General features: G+C 36.9%; 1 protein-coding gene across 5 annotated transcripts in view; it reads right to left on the bottom strand.

Moving 5' to 3' along the window:
- LOC106867496 (leucine-rich repeat-containing protein 57) overlaps nt 1–8213 on the bottom strand; it is a 39070-nt gene extending 30857 nt beyond the window's left edge. For 3 of the 5 annotated variants that reach the window (XM_052969973.1, XM_052969974.1, XM_052969975.1), the window contains exon 1: nt 6877–8213. In XM_052969973.1, the coding sequence (XP_052825933.1) occupies nt 7060–7836 (777 nt within the window). In that variant the 5' untranslated portion in view covers nt 7837–8213 and the 3' untranslated portion in view covers nt 6877–7059. The remainder of the gene's footprint in view (nt 1–6876) is intronic. The other 2 variants (XM_052969972.1, XM_014912381.2) reach the window with 1 other exon arrangement.
- Between the last annotated feature and the right edge of the window lie 877 nt (nt 8214–9090).

Genomic DNA, 9090 nt, shown 5'->3' with positions numbered 1-9090 from the left:
AATTTTATTACCGCCAGAATCGTTTGAGAATCGTTTGTTTACGTAGTCAGCACTTAATGTTATTCGGCTGAATGGACGTCAGTCATTGGTTGAAATTACGGAAATACGACAACTTTAACATGGAATAACTTGCGATGTACGTTTTTTTTTGTTAAGAAGACTAAGAGAAAAAGATGTTTTATATGACACATTCTACCAGTGGACCAAGTTTCAAAGTGTTTCGTTAAGAAAATACTGGTTTTGAACAAGATCCCCACTGTGTCACGCTGAATATCCCCGAGAACTACATTAAGAGTACACATGTCTGTGGAGTGCTCAGCCACTTGCACGTTAATTTCACGAGCAGGCTGTTCCGTTGATCGGATCAACTGGAACCTCGACGTCGTAAGCGACGGAGTGTCAACAACATTTGAATACGTCTAAAAATGCTTAAGCACATGTCCATAGCTATCCTCTTGTCTTCAGGCTATCAAACTGTTTCTTTTTTTTCTTAACGCCGTCTTGATTTTTGAGATTATCTTCCTTTGCCACATGTTTACTTTTCTTTCCAATGGAAGATAATTTCAATAAGTCAAGATGTTTTCTTGTGTGGCATTTTATGTACCTTAACATTTCTATTCTTTTACTTGTCCCAGTCATTTGACTTCGGCCATGCTGGAGCACCGCCTTGAGGGATTTTAGTCGAACAAATCGACCCCGGCACTTATTTCCTAAGCTTCGTACTAATTATATCGGTCATTTTTGTCGAACTGCTCGGTTACGGGGACATAAACAACACCGGGTGTCAAACGGTGATGGGGGGGGGGGCAAACACAGACACAAAGTCATACACACGCGCGCGCGCACACACACACACACACACACACACACATATATATATATATATATACGACGGGCTTCTTTTAGTTACAAAATCTACTCTCAAGGCTTTGGTCGGCCTGAGACTATAGTAGAAGACAGCCATGCCTGCGGCATTTCAATTATTTCATTTTTGTTTATATACACGCACCTACACACATGTACACATGCGGGCGCGTGCAGACCATGTCGAGGACGTTTTTAATTATGTCTACACAGTTAAAACAAATATGGAACTGAATAATAATAACAACAACACCTACATCCATACATAAATACACAGATGCGAATGCATTCATGGATGTCGATGACGTGAAAATGCAAGGATAGAAAGTAAAATAAACAGATATAAAATATATAACAATTTTTTCATATAATGTAACCTAATCACAGCGTGCGTTTAATTTCTCTTATCTAGTGGGTTGGTACCAATATCACTTACATTACGAACAACCTTTATGAGGTAAACTACGTGGCCATCTTTCATACTTCACTTAATGTTTTCACAAAGATATTGAACTAAGACACTATTTCAAACCGTAATTGCAAGCGAACGTACTAAGATATCTTGTATCAACATGTCGATATACTATCATGTATTTTCGTATTTCTTGAAACAACTATTATTATCGTTACGATATCTTCTCATAGTGGATAAATATGCTTTCGTTCTAATTAACGTCGGAAGAGACAAAATGTAAGCAAAGCCAGGCGGTCGGAGTAATATAGTTGGTTATTGAACGGATAGTCCTTTCATATATTTTGAATACCGAGACAGGCAATTAAGAATGAGTCAGAGGAAGTGGATATTAATTAGTCATGAGATGTAATTGGGTCGGATAAAATGTCAGTTTTAGTCAAACGTTCGTTTAATTTTCGTCACTAAAAAAGAATTCTTACTCATTGATGCAGTTTTAGCAAGTTTGAAAATGTTAGCTTTCAGCGTGAGTTTACAAGAGGCTGTTAGAAGCTGCTTCAGCAGAAATTAGGAGGATTTTGGCTAGAAGCTATTTATGAGCTAAGTAGCTGTTATGTGATTCTTCATTCTGGAGATAATTAATATGTCTCTTGAATTACTTAATGCTGCTGGGTTGGCAGAGATCCAAACCAAAGTTTACCTAGTTTTATTAGCAAAGATGGTTTAGTTTTGTCTGAAGCTGTTAAAAGTTATGTGATGTAATGTGGTTGAAGAGATTTAAATGTGGTTAGCTTTACGAAGGCAAACGTGGTTGAAAGTGTTCAGAGAATCGAGGTCATTCACATAAAGGATATCGAGAATCCACACATGCCGCGGTAGAGTGGCCATTTTAAAAGCTATCAGTTTAAGAAGTAAAAAAAAAAAACGAAAACAAAAAAAAGACAAGAGAGAACATTATATACTTGGATTTTAACTAGAAGTTTTTACAAATATTTTGATTTAACTTCTTTGTATAAATGTTGCATTTTACTGGAATTATTATCCAAGCAACGAGAACCATTCGCTTAAATATTTACATTACTGGCACAAGGTCTCAAATTTGGGGGAATTGTATAACTGATTGTGATTTATGCCAACTCCTGACTAGAACTTTATTTTATCGATCCAATTCCTGGTCGGTACTCTATTTTATCGATCCAGCTCCAGACTGCTTTTTGCTTTTTTTAAATTTTATTTTATCGACGAAAGTTTCTGTTTCGTATTCTATTTTATCGATCTAGTACCTGGTTGGTACTCTATTTTTTCAACCTAATTTCAGACTGATGCTTATTTTATCGATTTGGTTCCTGCCTGGTTCTCTGTTTTATGAAATTCCAGAAGGATGAAAGTCTATGTCGACCTTGTCGAAATGTAAAATCAATAATCAAGTAAACACCACGTAGCATTTTGTCCAACGTTTTAACTATTCTGCCAAATCACGGGATCGTCCGAACTAGGTTCTTAAGGTAGTGCCAAAATGTATAAGTTACATCAATGAATCGAAACCTGGTTGCAATTCTATTAACAAAAGTCTTAGCATTACAAAATATTTTATCATTATGAAACAGCTAACGAGAAAATCTCTACAGTAACTTGAACTACTTAAAATAACAGTCAAATCTTCCTGAAACTTCACCCTGCCGTCATCAAAATAATAATCTAGTCCTAAATATACAATGCTTCTGGAGAAGGGTGGAAAGGTCATAACCGGAACGCTTTTGATAGTAGGTCTGCTCACTCTGAGGTAACCTAGCTCTAAACAACAACTGCTACTAAAAGCTCTCTTCGTTGCACTTGTAACTCCTTTTTTTTTTCAGCAGGCAATTAGGAGTGATTCCTCCAGAGCACAAGAACGAGGGGGTGACTTTTAGGTGGCCGATCAGCCAACTAGAAACAACAATTGAATTCCCTTGAAATCTTTAAAAATGATGGATACATTGTAGGATATAATCTTAAATACAGTGACTCTGAAGATTAAATGGGATGGTCATGTTTGGAACGCTTTGATAACAGGTCCGGTTGTTTGACTAAAGTTAACCCGTGGCTATGCAGCATAAACAATAACAACAACACTGTTAGAGACAGGGGCATAAGTTTACAATGTAAGATGACTTATAGAAAACAAATGTTTTGACATGTCCTCTTGACATGGCGAGGGTCAGTAAATTCTAATGCTTTTATCAAGAATCCTAAATATAACTCAGCTGTCACTATGAAACACCAAACCAAAAATAATGGGAAATTTGATCTGTGCAAGCTGTGACAAGTATATTTATTTCTTAATATTATTCAAGAACATTTTGAAAAGGTTGATATATTAAAACTTTTATAGACCAGCCCGAATCGTTCAGCTAGATATATTCTATATTCATGTTTACACAAAAAGATTGTGGAACAAAATTCTGACTTTCAAGTCAGGTTTTTAAAAATAATTTCCCCATCTCTTCCATCTTTTTGGCAATATTATCTTAAGAAGATTACAGTAATATAGCAAGAAATATCATAGCTATTGTTCTCCGCTTGTGAAAGTCAACAATTTTAAGGATCATTGGCCAAATGTTAAAAGAGTGATAAATCATCTCCAGGGGTCATTTACAATAAAATATAAATAAGAAATGAAATAAAGTTAAATATTACAAAACCTCGTTGTGGTTTAAATAAGAATGTAAACACATTTTTTCTATAATATTGATCTACAGGGGAAAAAAGGTGGTAGTATACGCTCTCACGTATCTGGCTTGTTTCAACGATCAACAGCAGAGGTCTGCAACTACATAAAACAGTCATGAATTAATTTTTCTGATTTACTGTTTTGTGTGAAAATAGATACTATAATAAAGAATTTCATTATTTGCTTTGTATTTTTTAATAATTACAAAATAGCGCGTGCAGATAATTATCGTTACGATTATCGCCATTGTATATGTGTGCATACATATATACGTTTGTGTACACACACACACACACACACACACACACACACACATACACACACACACGCACACACACACACACATATATATATATATACACACACCTATGCATGCACACACGCATGCACACATGCACGCACGCGCACACACACACATGCACAAACACGTATAGATATAGACATATGCATATGTATATTTCATGTGTGTATACTTGCATTTGAATGAGATGAAAACCGGTTCATTCAAACACAAATGCTCCGCCATATTCTTCTCCGACTGAGTCAGTATCCGACTGAGTCAGTATCCGACTGAGTCAGTATCCGACTGAGTCAGTATCCGACTGGAGTCAGTATCCGACTGACTCAGTATCCGACTGAGTCAGTATCCAATAGCCACTTTGCATTTCGTACGTTACAGAAACAATAAAAATCAGCTAAGACCATTGAAGACAGAGCCCCAGCATGATCGCAGTCTAATCGCCTAAACTAGGGAAAAAAGTACAAGATGCATTTCAGAAGCTTCCAGACTTTTTCAGGATAGGCAGTTTTCAATTTCAGAGTACAAACTGCTAATCTCCTTCAAAGTAGGATCCTATGACACCATTGCACTTGTTGTAATAATCCAGCCACTTCGTGAAGGCCTCGTGGAAATCCTCCAAAGTGAAGGTGTCCAGGACCTTTGTCACAACCTCCATCTTCTCAATGTCTTCAAAACGACAGGCCTCAGCGTTCTTTTCAGCTTGGAGAACAACCAACACTTATGGGGAGCAAGGTTTGAACTGTAGGATAAAAGGTAGCTTTGAAGCCCATCTCTGTCAAGTAGTTGCTTACCAGGATTCTTATCACTGAGCAACTTGGGAACAAACATTGCACAAATTTTGCATATCTTCAGATCTTCATGAATAATTGGATTATTCTGTGTAGTTACCACCAACACCAAACTGTATGCTTTTTATCTTTATTGACACGCATCGGTCTTCATCTAGAAAATTATGAATTTTCCCAAACAGATCTGATGGTCTGACGTCTCTCTCCTTCTCACACGTCTCATCGTATCACTTTTTTTTCTGCCGTCCTTGAGCGAGCCTTTGTGTCAGCGAAAAAGTTAATCGACAAGCAATCTGAAGCTTTTCATAAATTTTTGCCCAGTTTAGCATAAAACTTTATCGCATGGACAGCTATCTAATGTCCCGACTGCAGTCTGAAAATTAATCAGCTATGACAAGCAATGTTTAGCAGAGTGTGTTCAAAGTATTGTTCAATCTGGAATAACAAAAGTTGGTACGTCAGCTTATTAGATGTATAGTAATGATATACTAAAATTACAATCATTCAGGATAGCTACAACAGCTTCTCCTATAAAAGTTCCAAAACTTCTGGAATTCACTTTGTATATTAGTATCGCAATGCCAAAGAATATTCAAAATACAAAGCATGCTTGAAGAAGAAGAAAGAATATTCTAATACCAAAGAATATAAGAAAAAAGAATATTTGAATACCAAAAACTATTCGAATGCCAAAGAATATTTGAACACCAAAGAATATTGGAATAGCAAAGAATATTCAAATTCCTAAGTATATTCAAATGCCAAGGAATATACGAATTCCAAAAAGTATATCAACAACCGAAGAATATTTTGAATATCAAAGAGTACCAATCGTGTACTTTATTATACATGCATGTTCGTCCGTCGGAGCGACGAGGACAATCTTATCGTCCTTAAAGGATAACTGATGGCTTGTTCGGTCACTTTGTTTAAAGTGAAGAAGAGTCGCACACCGTCGACTGCACTCTTTAGTCTGTAACCGTTCAAACCAGTGGCAAGACCAGGTCAATACGACTGGAGATGGAAACGGATGCAAGATGTCTTATTTGCCTCATATTGCTCTCTGTATTCCACAATGCGTTGCTGCAGCCACACTTCTCATTTGAACCATGTCGGTTTCTTCCGTAGAGTTCACCGATCCAATCTTCACATGCATAGACAGGCAAGCCCTAACTCACCAAGATTTACCTCGTTGAGCTCACTAGACGAAGCAGTTTATTGGAGTGTAGCTGCCGTTGTATGCAAGCAGCAACTTGGAGCCACAACTGGGCCCCAATTGTTGGATGCCAGGAAGAGATCAAAGCGGACGGAATACATCCTAAGTACGCCTCCTCCTGACACCCCATACACTTTACTATAACAATAGACATAAAAACAGTAATCAACCTTATACTACATTTTCATAATCATTTGTGGTGATCATGAGAGTGTCTATGTCGCAGAGATAATGTCAGATTCCTTTTCACCCACACAGCATGCGAGTTTGTTACAAACATTTTCAGCAGAACAATAACAAAAAACTTGTTCCAGAAAATTTACTATCGCTACTGCACTGATAATTCATTTAAAATATGAGGAATTTGGGCGTATTGTTTGTTAATGGAAATACCTAAAACACCATTGTTTTTGGTGAATCTATTTAATTATGTAAAGCTCATGAGTCTAGCAAGGCAACGGCGAGCAATACAGTTGCGTGGTGCATACCGAAGAACAAAGAATCTTGCAAAATGTCACTTAACATCGAAAATAGAACGTGTTGATAGAAACTTGGTAAAAAGTTAGAAATGTAAATACTACTTACTCCAATGTTAAGCAATTATTGGTATGTCCTTTCCCAGATACATTTTCGTTGATTTAAAAGAAAAAAAAACAACAACAACACAAACATTGAAATATTCAACTGTTTTAACGGTCTATGAATGTGAGATAAATAAAACGATTAAAACTTTTTAAAATCCATATTGCGATTGAAATCGAATCTACGTTATTTTTCATAGTATGCGAAATAATGCTTGATTGATTTAATACCTTGCCGGCAGATGTCCATCGGTGGCCGCTCCATAGGATTGCCGTCTAAAACCGCTGACGTATATATGAAGCTCCAGTCAAGTTTATCTAATTTCCCAAAACAACGCGGCAAGTTTGTTAGACAGTTTTCACCGAGCCAGAGGCAACGCAGTTCTGTCAGGTCACACAAGGTGTCAGGTAAGACATGAAGGCGGTTACGAAATAAAAGTAGTGTTTGGAGCGAATGTAGCTGACTTATAGAATGTGGAAGTTCAGAAATTTTGTTATCGCTCAAGTCTAGGAATTGAAGATTCTTCAGAATACAGATCTGGGGTGGAAACACAGAAAAGCTGTTATTGGCCAAGTGTAAGCTCTGCAGCTCATTCAATCGGTGGAATTGTGGTGGTAAAGAAGTTAAATAGTTATTACTCAGAGTTAAAATCTCCAAATGTGATAAATTGCTAATCTCGGGTGGTAAGTTCGTAAGTGCGTTGGTATCCAAGATCAAAATTCTGAGGTTAATTAACTGACCAATCTGTTTAGGTAGAAAATAAAGTCTGTAGTAAAGAGATGCCTCTCTGTCTGGTGAAAGAGACAGAACTTCGAGTTCAAGCAAAGAGAAAATTGCAACAGGCAACTCATGAAGATCGCGTCCACGAACACGAAGTTTCTTGAAACCAAAAAAACTCGGGTCATCTGTTTCAACGAGACGGCGCAGGTGTGTGACTTCATCGATATTTGAACTAATATCCATTGATCTGTAGAGTTAGTTGAACAAAAGCAATAATGAAGAACACGGACGAATGTAGAAGTTTGATCTTGATAATAATAATTCGAACGAATCAAATTTCAACAAGAAATAAAACTTTGATGATACGATTAACAATTCCAAAAATATTATTGGAGATTAATATAAGGACTAAGCGTAACCATTTGATATTAAAGATAGTTATCTAACTACAATGTTTAAAACTATTGTAGTCTGGGAAGGACTATATGCATATGAGTGTCATGATTCGTGGAATCATGTATTTATGAAGATGAATGAATGAATGAATGTAAGCGTGTGTGTGTGTTTGTATGTGGAGTTGTGTGTATATATTGACAGCGTTGCTAAGATTTTCTCATGCTTTTGTGCCAACTGGAAAATATACACTGAAAGTAAACAGTCAAACAAGGGTGGGGACTGCCTTGCAAGCGGGAGGAGGTAGAGGGGGGGGAAGAATGTGGGTGTTTGTATGTAAACTAATTAACTACAACTCTATAATTAGCCATTGGTGCTTGGCAATTTAGTGATAAGAACAATAAATTATGAACGTTGGTGAGCTGGGATAGAGTATGGTTGACAGTGGTAGTGGTAGTAGTAGTAGTAGTAGTAGTAGTAGTAGTAGTAGTAGTAGTAGTAGTAGTAGAAAGGTGAGCGATGTAAGTAATGATAGTTGTGTCAAGCAGAAATAACAGTATCGGTTGTTAGTAGTACCAGCAGCACAGCAGAAAACAAGTTGCTAGTTTTTGTTGTTCTTCTTGTGGTGGTCGTCGTTGTTGTTCAAGATAACGGTGATGATGATGATGATGATGATGATGATGATGATGATCTTTTAACTCCGGATCAAAGATATAATTCATCTCAGATTATGTTATCCAATGAGTAGAAATTCTTCTGTTTTGCTTGCTTTTCTTTTTCTTTATTTCTCTTTTATTTTATTTTTTTTTTTTAATGCGTGACCTGGAAGAGATTTGGCTGCTGTTTCTAACGATCACATACAGCCCAACTCACCACTCGCTTCGGCTCCCGAAAGCAGCTGCAGCGGCGGTTACCCAGGATGAGCAGTAAAGGTTGGTTACTGTGTCAGAAGAATGCAACTACTGATGTAGAAATTAAAAAAAAAACTCAAGGAATTATAAAAAGATGTCAGTAAAAGAACCGCGTCTACCGCTAAATGGTGCCAGATGGAAGGACTTAAGTTATCATCGTTCTACGAAAACTGCAGTTCAACTAACCAAGATA

This window comes from Octopus bimaculoides, chromosome 8, assembly GCF_001194135.2.
Source record: "Octopus bimaculoides isolate UCB-OBI-ISO-001 chromosome 8, ASM119413v2, whole genome shotgun sequence".
Lineage (NCBI taxonomy): Eukaryota > Metazoa > Mollusca > Cephalopoda > Octopoda > Octopodidae > Octopus > Octopus bimaculoides.
The sequence above is the reverse complement of the archived record's forward strand: the minus strand, read 5'-3'. Positions and strand labels throughout refer to the sequence as shown.